The sequence below is a fragment of the Lagopus muta genome, chromosome 1 (genome assembly GCF_023343835.1).
Source record: "Lagopus muta isolate bLagMut1 chromosome 1, bLagMut1 primary, whole genome shotgun sequence".
NCBI classification, from domain to species: domain Eukaryota; kingdom Metazoa; phylum Chordata; class Aves; order Galliformes; family Phasianidae; genus Lagopus; species Lagopus muta.
In genome coordinates, this window is record NC_064433.1 from 130,945,523 (window position 1) to 130,966,075 (window position 20,553).

The following is a 20,553-nucleotide window of genomic DNA, read 5'->3' on the forward strand; positions in this document are numbered from 1 at the left end:
TCTCAGTGAGAAATCAATTTGCAAACTCCTATGTATTTTTCACTGTTCTTTACTGTTAGCTAGGGCACTGTGAAATGCCTCCCAGACACATAGCAGGTTGTCTGCAGAGGAGTGGAGGCCTAGGAAGGAGTGCTCAGAAAGTCCAGTTTCCTCCTATCACTGCCAGACTCACACAAACAGCTCACTGCACTACACTGATCAAATTCCATCTTAAAATAAAGCACTTTTCTTGCCCCACCCTTTTGCTTCTAGTTGGCCAGTCCAGATTCCCATTTCTCTGAGGGGCTGCAAAACTTCTGGCTGTCCACTCTACATTTATTCATGGCAGTTCACATCCATTTATTCTTGGACTAGCAGGACTTTTAGCATAGAAAATAATAGCTCTTCTCTGTGCCTGCAATCTGCCTTTCTAGAAGCATTCAAGGGCATTCAAGTATACAATTTTTCAGTCTTCTTTGGTCTTATCTAAATACATCAACATCAACCAAGGCCTCTTACAAGATTAGCACTCCATTGCTGATCATCCTACTTGCTCTTCCAGGTACCTACTCCAATTGGAATTATTTCTTACCCTGTGGTAACTGTACATAATATCATGCACCATATTCCAAATGAGGTCTCGCCAGATATTGTATAATGGCACCACTCCTTTAATACTACCAGAAATATCTTTTCCCCTGCTCCAAACATGCCCTATGATTAAAAGATGTTATGTAGATACTTCATACAGAATTAATTTAATTTAAAAAAATGAGGGAATAAGGATCCTTGAAATAATTCTTTTCTCATTTTCACACCTGGTGCCTCAGAAAAGATTCAAGCTACCAGGAGGAAAAAAAAAAAAGAAAAAAAAAAGAAAAAAAAAAACGACAAGCCTTTTTTTTGTAAAATCCTTTATGAATTAACTCTCTCCCCTTCCAGCTCACAAGAGTTATGTCTTCAGTCCCATCCATCCTCTCAACAATGGGACAGCCAGCAGCTGTTACTAAGACATTCCTTAGAACGTGAGCCCGGGCAGAGATCCAGCTAGCTCTCTATAGTCCAGGCTGAGCCCTTTGTGACCCACTGGCACTGAGCAAAGCAGCATTTTGCATTGGCAATGACAGCACATTATGTTATTTAATTTCAGCATGCCCATCGGTTTTATTGACTACAAGTACTTTGAAAACAAAAAAATAAAATAAAAAATTCTCAGCTGAGCATCTTCTTTTTAAGTGTTCTTTCTTGCAAAACAGAGTAAATGTTGCTTAGAAACTGCAGCCTTCTTCTATGGAAAGATTTACTGCAGTGCTGCACCAAGACAAGAGTGTGAGACTCCACAAAAGATATCTAGCACAAAAAGATAGCTAGCTTCTCTATTGTTATCACTAATATTTCAGAAAACAGGAAAAAAAATAGATGAAAAGATAAAGTTCTCACACAACAAATGTACGTATGTATTTCGTGTCACAGGGAGACGTTACAGTCATATCATTCTACTGACAGTGATACGAAGTTCTAAGTGCACAGGGAAGTTACCACAAGTCAGTTCCACTTACATTATACACGCTGCCATCGTGTGCTTTCTTGTATTGAGGAAATAAACCATCTGCATACCGAGAAGCCACAAGTTTCCCCAAAGTGGTCACATAATCTACAGTAAAGGTTACAAAAGAACAAGTTGTTAATCATCAGGATTACTTTCACGATGTTCTGTTTTTCCAAAGCGCACGCAATACAAAGGAGAGTAATTCTTGCTCTTGTTATTGTGTGCTTTGCTTAATATCTTCCTACAGAACTGTACAATCAGAATTCAGGGAAACCTTCTTAGAGGAATGAGAAGGATTCTTTAGATATATCAGGCTTTGAATGAGAAGGAGCTCCTCCCATAGCAAAGTACATGTGTCCTTCAGCTATTCCCCAGACTGACATGCATAGTATCCATTTATGAGACACATGCATCCATGTTGATCTCTGGACATTAAGAAATTCAAGAGAAATTCTAGTGACATTGAATTACAATTTTTTTCTGCCTGTGTTTATGTTGGGGTCCTGAGGACACCAACAGTCCTGGGTTATCCTGATCAGCCTCACCTGGGGCTTCCACCCACCCACAAGGTGCTCAGGCCTGGGAACTCAGTCTTTGTTTGGCAAGGTGTGCCTGCTTCAAGTCCTGGTGGTGCAGGACTCCTGGCTAGATCTCTCAGCCCTGTACTACAGCCTTGTTTCCAAGCTTGTCTCTGTCTCCATCTCCTGTTCCTGGCAGCACTTGGACTAGCATGACTTTTAGCATAGAAAATAATATGGTCCATATACCATATACCACATTTCAGTCTTCTTTCGTCTTATCTAAATACATCAACATCAACCAAAAATTCTTACAACATTAGCACTCCATTGCTGATCATCCTACTAGCTCTAGCTGGACCCTAGAGCTGGTCCATCACCTCGTCCAGTCTGGGAGTGCCACTGGATGCTGTTACCACACCCTGCTCTGCCTGCTGTGCTCACAAGTTGCAGGACTGCATGCTGGTCTACCCTGCCTGGGCTGTGGTTGCTTCTGCCTCCTGGCTCACTTTCTCCTCCTAAAGCTGCCCTGCACTTGCCTCTGCCAAGCCAGTTTAGTCAGAAGTGAGGGGGAAAGCACACTGAACTATTTTCAGGCAAAAAATAATCCACATGACTTTAACAAAAGAAAGGTTTAGGCAATTAAACTTCTTTATTATCCACTTACCTCACAACAGGACTTGCAAATATTTGTTCATCAAACAAAATACAAAAACAGGGACAGATAATGCTGTTCTCTTACACAACTAAATGGGTGCAGAAGTGGGTGCAACTAAGGAAAAGGCCACTCTCCGCTCTCTTTCAGTAGCTAGAAATCTTCTGCAGTAGTTCCACTGATAGGAAAACATTGGAGGGGGGGAATATTTAACGTCACAAAGCAGCTATTCTGTACAGCATGCTGCCCTGCTAAGTTAGTACGTTCTGCTCCTAAAATTACACTGTAACAACATTAACCCTGTTCAGCAGCTTCTTCTTCGTCTACAGCACACAGGATTCCAGGATCTGCACTGTTGGTTTTTGAATGTCCCATGGTCACAAGCCAGCTGAAATCTTAAATTATGCAACCTAGAACAATTGCAATACATTACAACTCCTACTTCTCAGGCAGTAAGCTCTTCAAAGAAAAGAATATTTTACCATGCCTTGCAAAGCACTATTATGGCAGTGATTAATAATTATTAGCAAACTCTTCCACTCCAGCTGTCAGATAACTGCAAAAGAACATTTTTCTATAGCCTGATTTTGCACAAAAAGCAGCCTGTGTTCTAATCAAATTTAACTGCTTTCTTGAAGCTGGTTTCCTGGAAATAATATTCCCGAGCAAGTTGGCTAGCCTGGATGATTAGTAGATTTCAGATTATGGCACTGCGTATATTACATCTGCCATCTAAAAAATGGGCAGTCTCATGGGGTATTATTTGCAGGCAAAAGACTAACAGCCTCAGCACTGCATGTTATTTCCCAGCTGTAGCTAAACTATGGAAGACTTGAACTGGAGCCTGAAGTAAAGAAAGCAACTACACAGTTCAGTAAGAAAAGCCCTTTTTGGGTACTGAGTTCTCAGATCAAAAAGGAGATGGAGTTCCAGTCTTCAAACTGGCAACACCAGAAACAAGGGATACAGCTTCCCTTTCTGCCACTGTTGTAAGAAAAGAGACAGCATGAGTATCTCCCCAGGGTGCAAAATGAGCAATACACTACAGAAGAAATTTATTCTAACTGACTGTTGATTTGTCTAATACCTTTCCTGTGCTGGAATCCAATTTGTGACAAAATCTGGGACAAAGTCAATTTGTTTCTCTTGAGCCCATGAAGCTGAAGCCATTCAGAAGACGAAATGAGGGGCTGTACATCCATGTCCCACTGACTGACTGTCAGACTCCTTTCCTTCTCTTCTGATTTCTTTTTGTGGTCCTCATGGAAACTTAAATTCTCATGGTCTTGTCTGTACTTTGAATCAAAGGCAGCTGTTGTAGAGAGAAATGGAGGGATAACAATGCTTACACTTAAAAAAAAAAATAAATAAATCACTCCAATTCTTTGCTTTCTTTACCATATACCACAGTAGTCTCCACGCATGTAGCTCAGTTATTCTTCTCCTTTGTTATACTGGGCAACAGTCTTAATCTGGAGGGCTGTACTCAGTTCTACACATATACTTACTGCTATGTTTCTTTTACCTCCTCCATATGTTTTCACCTTCAATTTATTAAAGAAAACATCTCTTGTATGCCGAAATCCAAGCCCAAACAAAGCTTAGTCCAGTTTGCCAATTGGCATTTCTTCCAGCTCCTAAGACATCTGTCCTAAATCTTAAGAATGAGTGTTTGCAGGAGGCATCTAAAGAATATCAGAGAATCACAACTACACACTAGAAGCATAATGCAATAAACAGGGATCCCTTAACAATGGTATGTTCAACATCTATCATAAGCAACAACACTGCTAGCAGCAGATCCTGATTTTATTGAGAAGCTGGAGAAACTCCCGCTTCTCACATCATTTATCACAATTGCAAACAATGGCACTGGCAGCATCTGCTCCAGGCTGTGATGGATCATGTGCATGCACAGGATTGCTTGGACATGAAAGTCCATTTTCAGGGAGCATATAAACAGGAAGGGGAATGGCTGTTTGCGAGGGTAGATAGTGATAGGAAAATGGGGAATGGTTTTAAGCTGAGACAGGGGAGGTCTAGGTTAGATATTAGGAGGAAGTTTTTTCACACAGAGGGTGATGACACACTGGAACAGGTTGCCCAAGGAGGCTGTGGATGCCCCATCCCTGGAGGCATTCAAGGCCAGGCTGGATGTGGCTCTGGGCAGCTGGTCTGGTGGTTGGCCACCCTGCACATAGCAGGAGGGTTGAAACTGGATGATCACTGTGGTCCTTTTCAACCCAGGCCATTCTATGATTCTATGATATTAAGTCCTACAGAACAGTGAATGTATTCACAGCACTGATTTACAGTTGTCTGGGATATCTCCATTTGAAAATTGGAGGAGAGGCAGATCAGAGCCTAGAGTGGCTGGGGCAGAAATGGAAGTGATGACATCAGTAACTCGCTTGTTCCTCAGCACAGAGGCTCTAGGAGGACTTTGGTATTTCCTGTTCATTCCCAAAATACTCTGCTCAATTAAATACCCTTGCTGTATCTAAGTTTATTTTCTGTAGACATTTGATGTTTCTGGCCATTTTCCCCAGCAACAACACTATCTGGAATACCCAAGCCCTCCATTTCCTATTTACTATAAGCCAGAAGAAGTGTAAATACACTGTGCAGAACAAATGGCTCCAAAACATAAAGAAGGTACTTCTATCCTTAATGACTAAAAATAACCCTCGGTCTGGTACGGAGTACCATGGAAAACTCACTGCTGAGATCAAATACTATAGCAACTGACCTGGTTACAACAGTTCATTTGACAGATTTGTTTCTCGGTTAATCACACATAGAGGAAATGAAAACGTATTCTCAGAAATCATCATTCAGTGAGAGCCTTCTGCATGGGACATGCTGGCACCAGCTCCTTCCCAGCCAGGGTGCTGGGCTGGCGTGCCTGCAGAGGCTGCTGGCATGCCTGTAGAGGCTGCTGGCATCTTACCAGCCCTCCTCCTACTCTCAGTACAGAAGCAGTAACGACAGATGTTAACTCTAAAGAGACACAGGTGAAGGTTTGCAGCTGCTCAGGCTTTGTATGTAGTCAGGCACTGTTTATAGTCATTTGAGCAGTTGTTCCCAGTTTCCTCCTCAGAAAAAAAGGCCAGCTCAGCACCCTATACATAGCATGGGTGAGATTGGCAGAGCTTCAGAATGCTAGCAACACAGCTAGCAACATGCACACCACAGTTTAGCAAAGAAAACTCTACATCACCCAGGAAAACACACAGTGTGTGTAAAAGTAGTCCTGAAACACTTACAGTCACTCCAGGCAAGTGTCTTAAATGGGTTGCCAGTTGCCATGGTGGATCTCTCAACTGATAGCTCCTCTTTGCTTTCTTCTTAAAAACCTGAGGAATTTTTGTTAAAAAAGATATAATAATCTAAAATAATGTCCTTAGCAGATCAATATGATCTGGAACCAGCTGCACATAAGCCCAGGCAATAATAAGCTGCAGACAATTAAAGTAAAGATTTTCCTCAAGGAAAATATTATGAATTAAAAAGAAAAGCTACCTCTCATGTAAGAAAGGCAGATTTGACATGGACACGCCTGTACTCTGAAATGGGAATGTGGGTATTGGTAATATGGTTTCTTTTCCTTCCCTTTAAATTATCATTAAAAAAGAGCCAAGGCAGAATTTTCCATGCAGATATGCTACAAAAATGAGTGTGATGTTTTGGCCTAACAACAGCCAGTTGTATTATAATGCAAAGCAATAATAGAATATACCTTACTTTTTTCTAAAATCCCATTAATGAGTAATCCTGGCTGTATCTGAGACGCAGTTCTGTGAAGAGATTCATAATTTTGCCTGCAAGACCACAAGATGATTCACAAAGGAAAAGAACTGTGCCTGTATACCTGTACATGTATGTGGTATAAAGCCTGACTGTGACTTAAAGACAACATATGAATAGAAAATAAAATGCCAGAGGAGGCAAGGTAGCATATATTTGCTGAGTGTGCCATTTTCAGATGTAGCATTTTGGTTCTTATTTTAATAAATAAGATGAAAGGATGAGGGACATTTACGAATCACCAGTAGGCCAGCTGCTAGCTACTGTTACGCAGCAGTTTCCTATGGGAAAGGCCAAGACGGGATAAAATAATGTGCGACAGAGGAGCTGAGGCAGACAGTGCCGGCAGCGAGACTCCTACTGTCCGTAGTGCGGTGCAGAAGCAGTGCTGCTCTGCCCTGATGGTAACTGCTGACACACACTTCAGGTGGAGAACAAATCCCAGACACCATCTCGTTTTGCATATGCCCACAGGTGTGGCAACCGATTTTCCTGTGCTTTGAATGCCCAGCGCTGCTTCCCGGCCACTTAACCAACACCTGTGTGTGAAGTGCTGGCGCTGCATGAAAAGGGGCACTGGGAAGGCGATGGAGCTGCCTCAGTGGAAAATAGCAAATCTACCTCAGTTCTGGGAAAAGCATGCGAGTTTAGAAATGACGACAACCAGGAAAACCACCAACTCAGATGCTCAACCAAAACACGCTATTTTCAAAAGGTGAGCACGAGTTCATCCAAGCACTGCTCACACCCATCATGCGCCGCAAGCTTTTCACAGACACGGCCGTGCTTGTCGAGCCCGTGCAATCACAGAATCACAGACCGTTTGGGGTTGGAAGGGACTTCTAAGCCCACCCGGCCCCAACTCCTGCCGCGGGCAGGGCTGCCCCCCACCAGCTCAGGCTGCCCAAGGTCCCATCCAGCCTGGCAGGGATGAGGCACCACGGATTTCTCTCGCCCCGCGGCGCCCCCCCGGGGCCCGGCCCTCACCTGCCTCCGGTCGTGCCATGGCGGCGGCCACCGCCCGGCTGTTGACGTGGAGACGGGCCGGTTGCTACGGGACGGCCTCCCCGCCCCCGCGGGGCCTGCGCGTCGGTTACCGTGCCGTTCGTTTTCCCCGCGGTGAAACTGCGCTGAGGAATGAATAGTCTTGAGTTTGTGGTGTTTGCTTGTTAGCCTTTGTTTATGCATTTATTTCTCTGTGAAGGGTACAGACTTGGGTGTACGGAAGGGCTGCAAGAGGGAAATGCAAATAAATTCATTGCCAACAGATGCCACAATGACCGAGTGCATTCGGTGCTGTAGGAACCAAAATAACGTTTGCCATACATATGACAGGAGAGTCACAAGTATCTGGATTTAGGAGGTCAGAGCTTTGTGTCCTTGCTAATTCTTAGCTCACAGTAAGCAATTGGCTGTATTTGTATTCAGGCTGGATATTAGGAAGAGCTTCTCAGAAGGAGTGGTGAGGCAGTGGCACAGGCTGCCCAGGGAGGGGATCGAGTCACCATCCCCGGAGGTGTTTAAGAACCGTGTGGATGCGTGCCTTAATTTCAGGTGAGATGGAGTTTTTCTCTTTGGAGTGTCTGATATGATGCAACGTTTTGGTTCTAGGAGAAAAACAATGTTGATAACACAGCAGTGTTGATAGTTGCTGCTGGGCAGTGTTATACGGAGCCAAGGCCATTCTCAGAGAAGGGCTCGGTGAGCTGGGAGGGGACAGAATTAGGATAGCTGACTTGAACTGGCCAAGGAGATATTCCATACCGTATTCATGCAGGAGTTTTTAAGGGAGTTGGAGTTCACCTCTCTCTCTTTTGCTGCTTGGGCATCAGTTGGGGGATGACGAGCAATTGCTTGTACATCACTTGTTGTATACATTCATATATATATATATATGTACACATAGTCAAGACTATTATCCTTCTCCTTCTCCTAGTAAATAATTTTATCTCAACCCACAAATTCTGGTTTTTTTTGTTGTTGTTTCTTTGTTTCCCCCCCCCCAATTCTCTCCCCCATCCCACTGGGAAGTGGGGGAGTAAGTGAATGACTGTGTGGTCTTTAGCCACCTGCAGTGTTAAACAACACTGTGGCACCGAGGGACATGGGTGAGTGGGCAATACTGATAATAGGTGAATAGTTAGGCTAAATGATCTTAGAGGTCTTTTCCAACCTTACTGATTCTATGATTCTAAAAACAGCTGCGTGTCCTTTGTTTCAGTCAGCAGCACAGCAGATGTAGCATGCTGCTGGAGAAGCCTGACTGAAAATTATTCCAGTGGAATGCAAAAAAAAAAAAAAAAAAGCATACCATAAACCCAAACTCAATATTAAAGGGCTCCTGCTCCTGTCAGAAAGCCAAAAACACAGAACAGGTTTGTTTAGGCAGTACTTGTGCTGCAGATGTTTTCATCTGTCAGCATAATTTTCATCCAAGCAAAAAAATAATACAGATCTGCACACGTTCTCCTTTATTTAACTTTATTTATACAGTCATAAAGCAATAAAAGATGGGTTATATTGTAGGATTGACTAATCATTCTTATCTACCTGCCCATGTTCAAGTGGAAATCCTCACCCATGCACACGGCCCAGTCAATCCACGCATGCCCCACTGTTGGCTGCAGCTTTGCGAGACAGCATCGTAAACAGGGATAGGACAGAAAAGTGCCTTATAAGGCCAATGGCTCAGCTACCAGCACCTCATTCTGGCTGGAAGCTGAGTTCCAGCTTCTCCTGCAGTTGGAAGTAAAGGTTTGAGGATGAGCCAGGACTCGACAAATGGTTCTTGATTGCACAACTATTCCCCAGAGGTATAGAAAAGACATTTATTTCTCAGCCAGGAAACAGTTTCCCATTAGGTCATTAAAAATAATAGGCACTGAGTGTTCTCAGGATCCTCACTGTAGTAGCACAAGCTGCTTTACAGACCTGGATGTTAAGGAGGGTGCTTTGAAAGTTTCTCTTGAAAGTTAAAGTGCAATGGGTTTATAAGCAGGTGCCCCAAAATTAATCAAATAAATATCCTGATTTGTTTCCATTTCTTCCAGCAATGGAAGTTCTTTATCACACATCTAATATGATTTGGTTGGGTAGCTTTTTCTACATTATACAGAATAAGCCTATCTATCTTCATGCCTAAAAGTCTGTAAATGTATTAATCATGGATTAAAAGAAAAAGCAATTATATGTGCTGTGATTGCCTATGCAGAGTCTGCCAAAAACGTTCACTCTGGGCTTGGCTGCCCTGAGCACAATGTGTTGCAAGAAAACATTCCTTACGACTGGAGCTACAGCACTTCTGAGATGACACCGAGCCTGATACAGCCCGGGGCAAAGGCTGGCAAGTGACCTGGAGCTCCCGCAATTTTCCTGATCACCTGCTGTTGTTTTGTAGGCAATGATCTTCCCAGGGCAGACAACGAGATGCTCCCAGCACATCAGGGACAAGTAGCTCCGTGTTGGTGTGGAAGCCCCGCCTAGCCGCTGCTCGCCGCGGCTCACGCTGAAGAGAGGAATGAGTTCTCCAGATGCTGCCTCCCAGATGAGGCAAGGTTGTGTAATAGAGGAGGCAGGGATCCAAGTGACTGTGGAGCAGGACCTCACCCCTTGTACCGGGGCTATAAAAAGAGCCATAAAGCTGTGCTGTCATCTGACTTATAGGCTGAATGATGCAGTGATACAGACAGTGGAAGCCATGCTGTTATGTCATTCACGAGTGACCACATTGTGAAGCAAAGTACTGAGATTGCATTGGCAAGCATAACGTTGTCCTGGAATTGCATTGGCAAGCATAACGTTGACGACTTGAGAATATTTCACCTATCAATAAAAGCATTTCATCATTGTATTTTCCCATGGCTGAAAATCGCCACTGTCAGCATTTCCTCTGTATTCCTGCTTACAGCATGAAACTGTTTGCTTAGTTTTTACAATGACTTTTTTTTTTCAACCAAAATCTAAAGATGATCCGTTCTCTGTTTTCCAGCTTCACTGTGTTCTTCATTAAAAATCTTCATCATTTTCCCTTCTTCTTTTAGAAAATTAGAACAACATTTCACACAAATTCGCAGATGTTCCTTATGCATGCAGAGCATTGCATGTGCTGCACCCAGTGTAAGTGCTATTGTATGAATAAAGAGACAGAGCATCCCGTGCTGGGATAGTCAGGTTGCTCATAGCACTACCAGGAATGATGCTTCACCAGGAAGCTCAGGGCTGTCCCACATCCTGCCCTGCAGTGTCACACTTCCTGTTGACTCCCTCTCGAGGAGGCAGGAATCAGTTGCAAGGGATAAGGAAGACAACAAAACTTGAGTTCATGCTGTCCTTATTGTACACATCTTACAGTGACTGGCTACAAAAAGTGCATACACCAAACATTCAGTATATCAGCATAGGCAGAATGTAAGAATTAGCAAGCCAAAGACATGCTATATTTTAAATACTGCTTTAAGGTGTATATTGTTCTCACCCTTCAAGCACCTCCTTAAGAAAATGTGGCAAAGGATATGGTTGAGAAGTGGCAAGAAATTAAAGATAGGGGCTGCCTAGTGAGAGAGCAGGAACAGGAGATGGCAGAAGGGAATAAACTAAAACTTCAGGGGACAAAGGTAAAAGCAGAAGAGGGGCTCAGGGGCAGGTGGCTGATGGGCAATGTTGGGGAGAAGGAAGAATTCAAGCAGCAGAAGTGATATCTTTGTAAAGGACAGTGCACAACAGATCAATGAGAAATAAAAAGCAAGCAAGCAAGCAAAAGCAAACAAACAACAACAATTAAAGATAGCAGTACTCCATGACCTTTGCATTTAAATGCTGCACATCTGGATTTGCCACTCTCTGGTACCTACAGAATGTTTATGTCTTCTGGAACAGAGGATGAAAGATACGAACACTGCTGACTCCTCATTGCTGCAGGGTGATCTTGCCTTAGTTGTATCAGCTGCATTTCTTGCCAAGAGGCTGCTTGCACAAGCACAGAAGCATGCTGGCAGGCACAGTGCCCATCCTGGAGAGGCTGTACTGGAAGGAGGATCATGGGTGTGAGCTGCATGGAAGTGCCTTCCTCAACAGACAAAGAAGAGACTGCAGAGCCCATGAGGGAGTGGGTCAGTTTGCATCCAAGGGGAAATTTTCAATGGAGGAGTTGAAATAAAAGCAAAGAAGACATTTGTTAATATTTACCTTGGGTCCAAATGCTCCTTTTACACCATTTCATACATTTTACAGTGCTGAACATAGAGAGACATTAAAAGTTCACCACGTAGCAGGCAGATAGAAAATGAACTGTTTCCTCCAGTAAGGGAAGGTTTGGCTCTTCCAAAGCCCTTGGGAGAAAAAGCAGTAGTCATGCAGTGGTTAATAGTAACTGGTTCAGTGCAGGACACTCATAAAGAACTGTGCTAATGTGGTGAATGGTACCAAAAAATCTGAGATCTGTACGGGCAGTAATGGGTGTGAAAGCTTTGGGAGCAGTGGTGTGCAAGAAAGCCTCAGGGTATCTCAGAATCCCTGGGATTCCAGCCAACTTGAAGGCAGTTTTTTGATAGGATCTTGAGGTTGAATCCAACTCAAAGGACATCTATTTATAATAAAAACAGCCAGGTTGTTTTATTTATAAATACCCCAAGCCACACAACATTCACAGCAATCTAGCTGTGTCTTGACCCTGCCATTCATGCTCAGATCACACCATCAATGCACACGCAAGGAATTTATTTTTTTAAGTGCTTGCCTGTATGTTACATATATTTCTGTCACGTTGCCTGCCTTTTGTAATGTGGATTCCCTAAAAATCCCTGTTACCATGACTAAGCCTATGAGAGAGGGCAGTGCTGAGAATGACAGAAAACAAACAAACGAAAAAAGAAATGAAAAAAAGGAGAAAGAAAAAAGGACCACTAAATATTAAAAACAAAGACTCTGTTTCAAAGTTGCCCACCTTGCAGAGCAGATAACAGAGAACTTCACTGCAACAGTGAAGCAGGCATGTTAAGACTTCTAATCAAGCCTAGACTTGAGGTATTCAACTATTAGACCACTGCCAAAAGTACAGCCCAGGTGGTGTAAGGAGGCACCAGCCCCCAAAGCCACTGCAGGCAGGGGCAAGCAGGAGGCAGCTGTGGATGAAAGCAAGCACAGTTCTGCAAGGTGGGTAGCATCGAGGAATAGCAAATTCAGCACTACACACCTATACATGAAACATCATCAAGCTGCTTCCAGGTAAGACAAGTTGGGAATTTTAGCAAGATCATAGAATCATGGAATCATTTGTGTTGGAAGGGATTCCTAAAGGTTGTCTAGTCCAACTCCCTGCAAAAAACAGAGACACCTACAGTTATATCAAGTTGCTTAGAAGGTCACCTTTTGGACAGCAGTAAAAGCAGCTTTATCCAGTTTAAATAAAGTCAATCTGCATTCATCTAGTCTTCAGCCAGTAAACAGACAGTAAACATATCAGTTTGAAAAAATACTTAAGCTAAATTACTTGCTTTCATCCTGGGTATAATGTCATGGAATTATCAAAAAGTCTAACTGGAAGTGAGGCTCAGAGGAGGCAATGCTGCTGCTCGCCCCTCAGGATGTGATCAGCTTCAGGTGACTCTGTCATCGATGAAACAGGATTAGTCACAGCTCCTCACCTGATCCCATGCAAAGTCAGCAGGGAGAGTGAGGCAGCCACTTCTCCAGACCTGTAGGCGCTCTGCCTACCCAGACAGTGTGCACTCCTAACAGGCAGCAAACGTTGGCAGTTTCTCAAATTTGAAATGGTTGTGCATGAATGTCTGGCAAGTCTGGTTATCAACGTTTATTCTGAGTTGTTTTCTGACCAGGCCTGTGTTTTGTGCAATAGATTAATTTCTCTACATTAATTTGTGGCAGGAGTTATTTAGACAAAATGTATCATAGATGATAACTCTACACAGAAGGATGTATGTTGGACATTTATTTCACATATTCAGAAATATCTAGTTTACATATGCCTGGTACATATGGGGCTGCGTCAAGAGAGGGAAAGGCTGGATATCAGGAGAAGGTTCTTCACCAGAGTGTGGCCAGGCACTGGCACAGGCTCACCAGGGATGTGGAACTGAGCTTGCCAGAGTTCAAGAAGCATCTGGACAGTGCTCTCACACATATCGTCTGGTTTTTGGGTGGTGCTGTGTGGAGCCAGGAGTTGGAGTCAGTGATCCTTATGGGTCCCTTTCAAATCATGATATTCTATGATTCTACAATAATTACATTTGCAAAATGTAAGATTATATATAAGGATTGGCTTTCTCTTCACTGGCAGACATACAGTCCCTTCACATCATATGGGTCACATCAGATTCTACAGGTGACATTAAAGCTATTAATGTTATATTTTAGAACATACTGACCTGTAACAATATAACACAGATTTGGTGTTGGTAAAATCCAGAACCATTCTGATAAAACAAGAAAATAAATGTGTTAAGAGTTTGAGACACTTTTTTCACCTCTTTTCGTATTTATCTGTGCTACATTTTTGATGGACGTGTTGCTTAGCATATTTTTAGGCAGGACCTTGTGTCTAAATAAAATCAGTTCTCTTCTCCTAAAGCATTTTTTAAAATGTTGCTACCACTGAGCTCATTCAGAAGAGGTCAGAGGCTTCAGTGTATTGTAATTATTTTTCCAGTCTGAGCACAATTAGGATAACCTTCAATTACTCTTCACAACATATTATACTACCTACTCTAGCATGTATTAAAGTTTTGAAATAATTCAAAGATAACAGCTTCCATGAAGTACGTGCTGACATGCTGATCTCAAGCTGCTTCCACTGGCAGGACATACGTGTCTCTCAGCTGGGATGCTGCTGGCGTGATGGATAACATGAACTGTGGCCCTCCTCGGATTGTCACATGGGGTTTGACCCGTCATGACAAGGATATGCATCACTCTGCAATGATCACCAATGGGACATGAGGGTTCTCAGTGCACACAGATGAGGAAGAGGAAGGAGCAGAGGGATGATGCTGGAAGGCTGTTTTACACCCCCTACAAGGGCTACAAGGGCTGGCAGGAGGTGCTGGCACCGACTTGCCCTATTTTGGAAATGGGGTGCAGGAGTGTAATTAAGCCGATCAGTGGAGTTATGGCCCCTCCCATTTTTCCCATTGTTTCCAGCTGCAGACCTTCTATCATAATTATGTCACATTAGTCTTAATTTTCTGTAATACTCCACAGTCGGTGTGTGTCTTCATAACTCAGGGCCCATTTTACAGATGAGTCACATAATAGTCGAAGTTATTAACTCGTTACACGGCTGCCTACAATCCCAAATTTTACAGTGTTCCGACATTGCTCACAGATGTAAAATCAGGAGCCACTCATATTACTCACTGCTCAAGCAAAATAATGGGAAGAGCTGGCGTGCCTCTTGTTTTACAGGGCCCAAGGCCACAGTGTTGTGTGCTGGCCAGTCAGCGGGGCCTCTTGTTCTACAGGGGTGGCTGGGAGCACCCTGCAGGCCTGTGCCTGAGCCGGGCCATGCCTGCCTCATGAGCAGCCCCACAGAAGAACCCTATGGAGCACTCTGAGGCGCACCTGAGTCAAGACACCAGCTCGTGCCCCTCAGGCTCTAATTAAAGTCCACACATGGGAATAGACTTCCAATTAACGTGGTAGGCCTGGAATGCGCTGTGGGATGTGGAGAGGACCAGAGGCTGCTGCAGAAAAAAGAAGTAATTGGAGTGTTTAAGTGACGAGGCCCTCGTGATTAGTGTATGCTGTCCCATGAATTATCACCCAATCAACTGGCTCCAGGTTCTGAAGAAGATGCTCGTGGGAAGGTTTTTCCAAGGCTTCCAAGAACCGGGCTTCTCAGCAGTCTGAACATCTGAGGAAATCAGGCTTTTGTCAGCTCCCTTGCTCCTGGGCTTCCCACGTCACAGCATGGGAAAGAGCCAGAGCTCTGGGCAGCTTAAAGGCCTTAAGGAAAAATTTGCAAGGAACAAAACAGATACGTCATCCAGAATGTTATCCTGGAAAAAAAGGCCAAAAATCTCCTTCCATGGGAAATCTCAGGGTTGGTTTTTGTTTTTTTTTTGTTGGTTTTTGTTTTTTTGAATGACTTCTTGTTTTGGAATTTAACTTGGAATGGAGATTCTAAGAGTCTGCCAATCCAGTTGTGATTCAGCTGTTACTCACCCATAAAATGAATAACTTCGTGTCCTGTTTCTTAATTCATAGAAGTTTAGGATCAGTTTATCATGACAAAAATATTATGCAAAAATATTATGCAAAGCACCATTCAGGAGAGAAATAAGGAGAGAATCTGTCCGAAAGACTGCTGAAGCCCAAGAGACTTATTTTTCTACACAGAGGTAATATATTTTGCTTTTTATTCTGCTTTGCTTAAGGAAGAACTATAACAATACCTTCCACCATTAGCAATACCTTCCACCATTTCACGCCTCAAAGCTGTGCAACCTGCACTAAAGACCTTGTGCCACCAAGGATGCCCAGAGTGCTCAGTATAACACATCTGCAAATAGAAATCAGACCATTATTGTGTTTCCTGCAGCTATCTAGCTGGGCTTCAGATGCGGTTAAATTTTGTCTTGCAGTGGTATTGCAAAGGAATACCTAAATAAAGCTGTGGTTTACACTGTGTTCACAGTTAGTGGTCTGTGCTGATAAAAAAAAAAGGGTCTCAACCCCGAAGTTGTTGATTTTTGTCATAAAAAAAAGCACCAAGGCCAGTTTGATATGTAGCAAGCTAGGAAAAATGGTGTTGGCACTTACAGTTCGTATTGTTTCTGCTAAGTTATTTTCAAGTATTTGAGGTGACACAGGGTGACACAACAACTTTTGAGTAGTTTAATGTTTCTGATATTGTTATGACAACAATAAACACAGAAAATGCTGTTGCCTTCAAGAGCAAACAAGAGCTCTGGGTGAGGTGCTGCAGAAAGCCCTGCACTCCCTGCTTTGACTCCCTGCTCAAGAGTCTTCCCAGAGTCCTCCTCAGCCTCCCTTTTTTGGTTCTTCTCAGGGTGGGTTCAGTGAAAAAGAAGCAGCTCCGGAATCTTGCCAAGAAATATCTGGTTTTGAAAAATATTGTCAGCACCCTGGGAAGCAGGAGCCAGGATGCCCAGTCTCTAACCTCAGTTAAGCACACTAGACTGAGTGATTGCTGCTGATGAGCTGAACACAAACACTCCGAAAGTCCAGAATAAGACACAAACACGTTTCAGCCCCACTGCAGCCAGCATGCCTCAGTGAACCTGCATGTGTAGCAAGTGAAGCAAAATTATTTTTGTACCACTCCAACAGTCTTTCCTTTTGCTTATTTTTATGCTACATTTGCTTTGTTTTGCCTTGTCCTGTAATTTCCATCAATCTGAAGAAATCCATACTTGGAATTCATAAGTACATCATAGGAATTTTCTGGGAAAGAAAGAGGTTTAGGCAACTGGCAAGGGAAGACTAATATTTTTGACAGATAGAAGAACACAGAAGTCAGCACAGCCTATTAGCATCTTCAAGCTCTTCACCATTCTAAATCAGGAAAAACAGGCACACTTCATTTCTTCCCTCCGTTTTTGCTTGCCATTCGGTAAAGCATTCTTTCAATAACAAAAAAGTCCCTGTACTACCATAAGTGAACTCTAGTTAGCTTGAAAACAATCTACAGTGACAGCACATATTTCCCAGACATTCTCCGCTGTACTTTTCACACTCCGTTCCTGCTGGAGTTAAACACCGGAGTCCTGTCGACACCACAGAAATAAATGTTCAACTGATTCATATATACTGGTGGTAAACAATCAACTCTGTAATGCGGTTGGTAATAAAAGAGGAAAGTTGAGCCTTTCACTTTTCCTGCTTTACTTCTTGGGGGTCAGCAATTAACTGTGAGCACTCATTCCAGGTACGCAGAAAAGATCCAAACGTTCACTGGAAGAGTGTGTTGTTTTTCTGGTTGAAGATTAACTCCGTCATAAGCTCTTTCTTTCCTGACAGGAATAGCTTTCAGATATTTGAAAACATGCAAAATGAAGACCAGCAGCTATTCTGCTGCGTGAACACCTGCTTTACTTCTCTTGAAGCTGAAGAATATTGTGCCCTGTAAGAAGAAAATACTCTTTGTTGTCACAGCCAGAGATATTACAGCATTTAAATAATTTTGATTTACTTGATTATTCAGATCAAACTAAGAAACTGATCTTTTACCTTACATGTTAAATACATACTCACGTTGAAGTTTAACATGCAGTAGAAAAAAAGAGGCTACTGCTTCATACTTCTGCATATATAAAAATAACATTCTATGCTTGGCCTGGTGTATGGCCTGGCTGGTGCTAACGTACAGAAAAAAATAGCACACCGACAAGCACGTGATGTATGTGCAGGTGCAATTCAGACATTATTTTTCAGTTCATTGTTGTCAGCTTCACATAGGAAGGAAAGGAATGTGTGTCGGGACATTTCTATTTCTATGCAGATCACCCAGCCCCTCTTTGTTTCTGCTTCCCTCTCGCTAATGGTAATGAAACACGCTGACATTCATCTCAGGCTGATGTCACAGTTCCCCTAGTTAATATTTGCAAAGCAAGTAAGATGGAGCATGCTGGACCAGGGAACTAAGAGTATTCTTGGTTTTATTTATTCATTCCCACATCAGTAGCAGATTTTTTGAAAACTATTTCTCTAATTATACACTTATAATTAAATTCTTATTAATTGCAGCTGTATAGACTTTCACATTGTCTTTTGCTTGGAGTATTTCTGTAGAAAACTGCAAACGACATATCTGATTTTTTTATTATTTCCTTTTCCATTGGGAGAATGTTAATGGTTTTCTAATGTCATCACTCTCTCTCATCTCCATGCTCTCAGTAAAGCTGACACAAAAATGCCCAGCTCTGGGACTTAATGCTTGCAATGAACCTCCATAAAAACACTTCTCAGGCAAAACCTTAAGGAGCGTGGTGATAGCTTCATTTAGCACATTCCTGAGGAACTTTCCAGATGCCATTATTAAGATGTTACTATATTTTTAAGCTAGCTAATTTTCTTGTGTGCTCTTTTCTGCTGTCCCTTTTGATATCTATGTGCATTTTTGATGCATGCTCAATCTTTCAGATGCACAGGAGGGACAGAAAAGACTTCAAAGGGGTTCACATGTGAAATGAAGAACCTGACTAATTATTGCAAATACAAAGAGCACATTTTCTATTCCTGAGAGCTTGCCTCATTGATCATTCTGCTGAAAAATATAGGAAAATGTGGAGTAACTATAAACATGGAGTATCACCTATGAGATACAGAAGCTTGCTTTGAAGCAAGGCAGTGTGCGTGGAAGATTATTCTCGGATTAGTTTAGGGAAGGGAGTTGGGTCCACAGCCTGCTTCATGCCATTGTCATCAGCAGTTCACTCCTTTTTATTCTTTACGGAGGGTCTGCTCTACACCACAATCAGTTTCATGGATGCGGGGCTATAAAGATTGCATTCATTTCTAAGACTCACTGCTGAGGGAAGGAGATAACGAGGGCTGACAGGAATGGCTGGAGAAAAGGTAGCAATTTAAAAGATTTTATATAAAAAATCACACGGTGTTCAAGAACGCTGGCTCCTGGCAATTACTGAAAGCATGAGTTGATTACAGCTCTGCTGCAGTGGAGGTCTTCCCTTCTCACTGCTCCCAGGTCACCATTCAACACTTCCACATATCCGCAGTGCTGCGCATATTACCATTCTTCATGAGGAAATTCCTTCAATTTGCATCAGATTAGGCCATTGCCCATTGCCTTTCCCACAGGCACAGGAAAATGGAAAAAAAAAAAAAAGAGAGAGAGAGAAAAGATGCCTCCCTTTTTCCTAAAGAAGCATTATCAGTCAAACAACATGTCAGAGGAAGGAGCTGACACATTTCTTGATGCACCCATCCCTAACTGCAGACCCTACTCCTCTCCTCAGTGGCAAAATTCACACTGAAGTTGGTGAGTGCCTTTGCCTGAGTCTTTTCAGTCCAATGCCAATGGAGATCTAGCATTTAAGGATTATTTTATTGCCAGCCAGAGCCTGTTGCTTTCTGTACCTTCAATCATGGCTTCCATCTCAGATCGTACCACAGAAATCTTGCTGCCCAGTACTTTATTTATGTGACTACTGGCAGCTGTGCTCACCAGCTTCACAAAGCAGAGCAAGGCATTTCCCAGATACTTTCTGCCATGCAAACAAAGCCAAGCACCAACAAGGTGGTGAAATGCTGGAGGCTGGGTAACCCACTCCCGAGAACCAGATCTCAGTGTGCTTGTCACACATTTAATTAGTGTTTATATTACGATGGCTCCCACTGGCTCCTAGACCAAGTGCCCTTCGTAGATTGGGATCTATGAAAACAAGCCACACACCGGTTTTGGAGAAGGGAAAATCATCCAATACACACAAAACAATTTCTTAGACTTTTAATGTAACTGCTGTTTTACATGTGCCTGCCTGTAGCTGGGAAGCAGCAGCTGTGCACTCACAACAGAAAAGGGCCTTGAAAATGCTTCATGGGAAGATGAGATTGCCTCAGGAAGCATCTTCCACGCAGAAGAGGATGTCATTGAGGAAAGTGTTAAGGGGGAAAAAGGAGAGAATGAGCTACAACCACAAAAATCACTGATAAAAGGTCTGCGGGAAGTGTAACCTACTGAAATTAAACCTTAATCTCCCTGAAAGGAGTTTGCCTAAAAGGATTGATTTTCAGTTCAGAAACAAGGCAAGGCAAGGCAGTTTTAACAGCACCCACAGTAGCTGTAGCTGAAGCAGAAAATCACAGAATGGCAGAATTGTAGGGGTTGGAAGGGACTTCTGGAGATCCAGTCCTTTGGAAAAGAAGTCTTTAATTCAGATTTTGAGTTTAGTTGTGAGAGCAATGCCACCTACAGCAAACTGTGCAGTGGCTGTGCACCATTGTACAGTTAGGACAGTTGAAATGATTTCTTGGAATGACTCCGGCTGCTTGTGTTGTCCACTAAACTTGTTTTTCATTCCTCATCCTCCCTCTGGCTTATTAGTCTA

General features: G+C 42.9%; 1 protein-coding gene across 1 annotated transcript in view; it reads right to left on the bottom strand.

The window, feature by feature from the left end:
- Nucleotides 1–7,580, bottom strand: part of VWA3B (von Willebrand factor A domain containing 3B) — a 68,603-nt gene extending 61,023 nt beyond the window's left edge. The window contains exons 1-4 of the mRNA XM_048962125.1: nt 7,496–7,580; nt 5,968–6,057; nt 3,789–4,013; nt 1,539–1,633 (exon numbers count right to left, since the gene is read on the bottom strand). Of these exons, the coding sequence (XP_048818082.1) occupies nt 1,539–1,633; nt 3,789–4,013; nt 5,968–6,010 (363 nt within the window). The 5' untranslated portion in view covers nt 6,011–6,057; nt 7,496–7,580. The remainder of the gene's footprint in view (nt 1–1,538; nt 1,634–3,788; nt 4,014–5,967; nt 6,058–7,495) is intronic.
- Between the last annotated feature and the right edge of the window lie 12,973 nt (nt 7,581–20,553).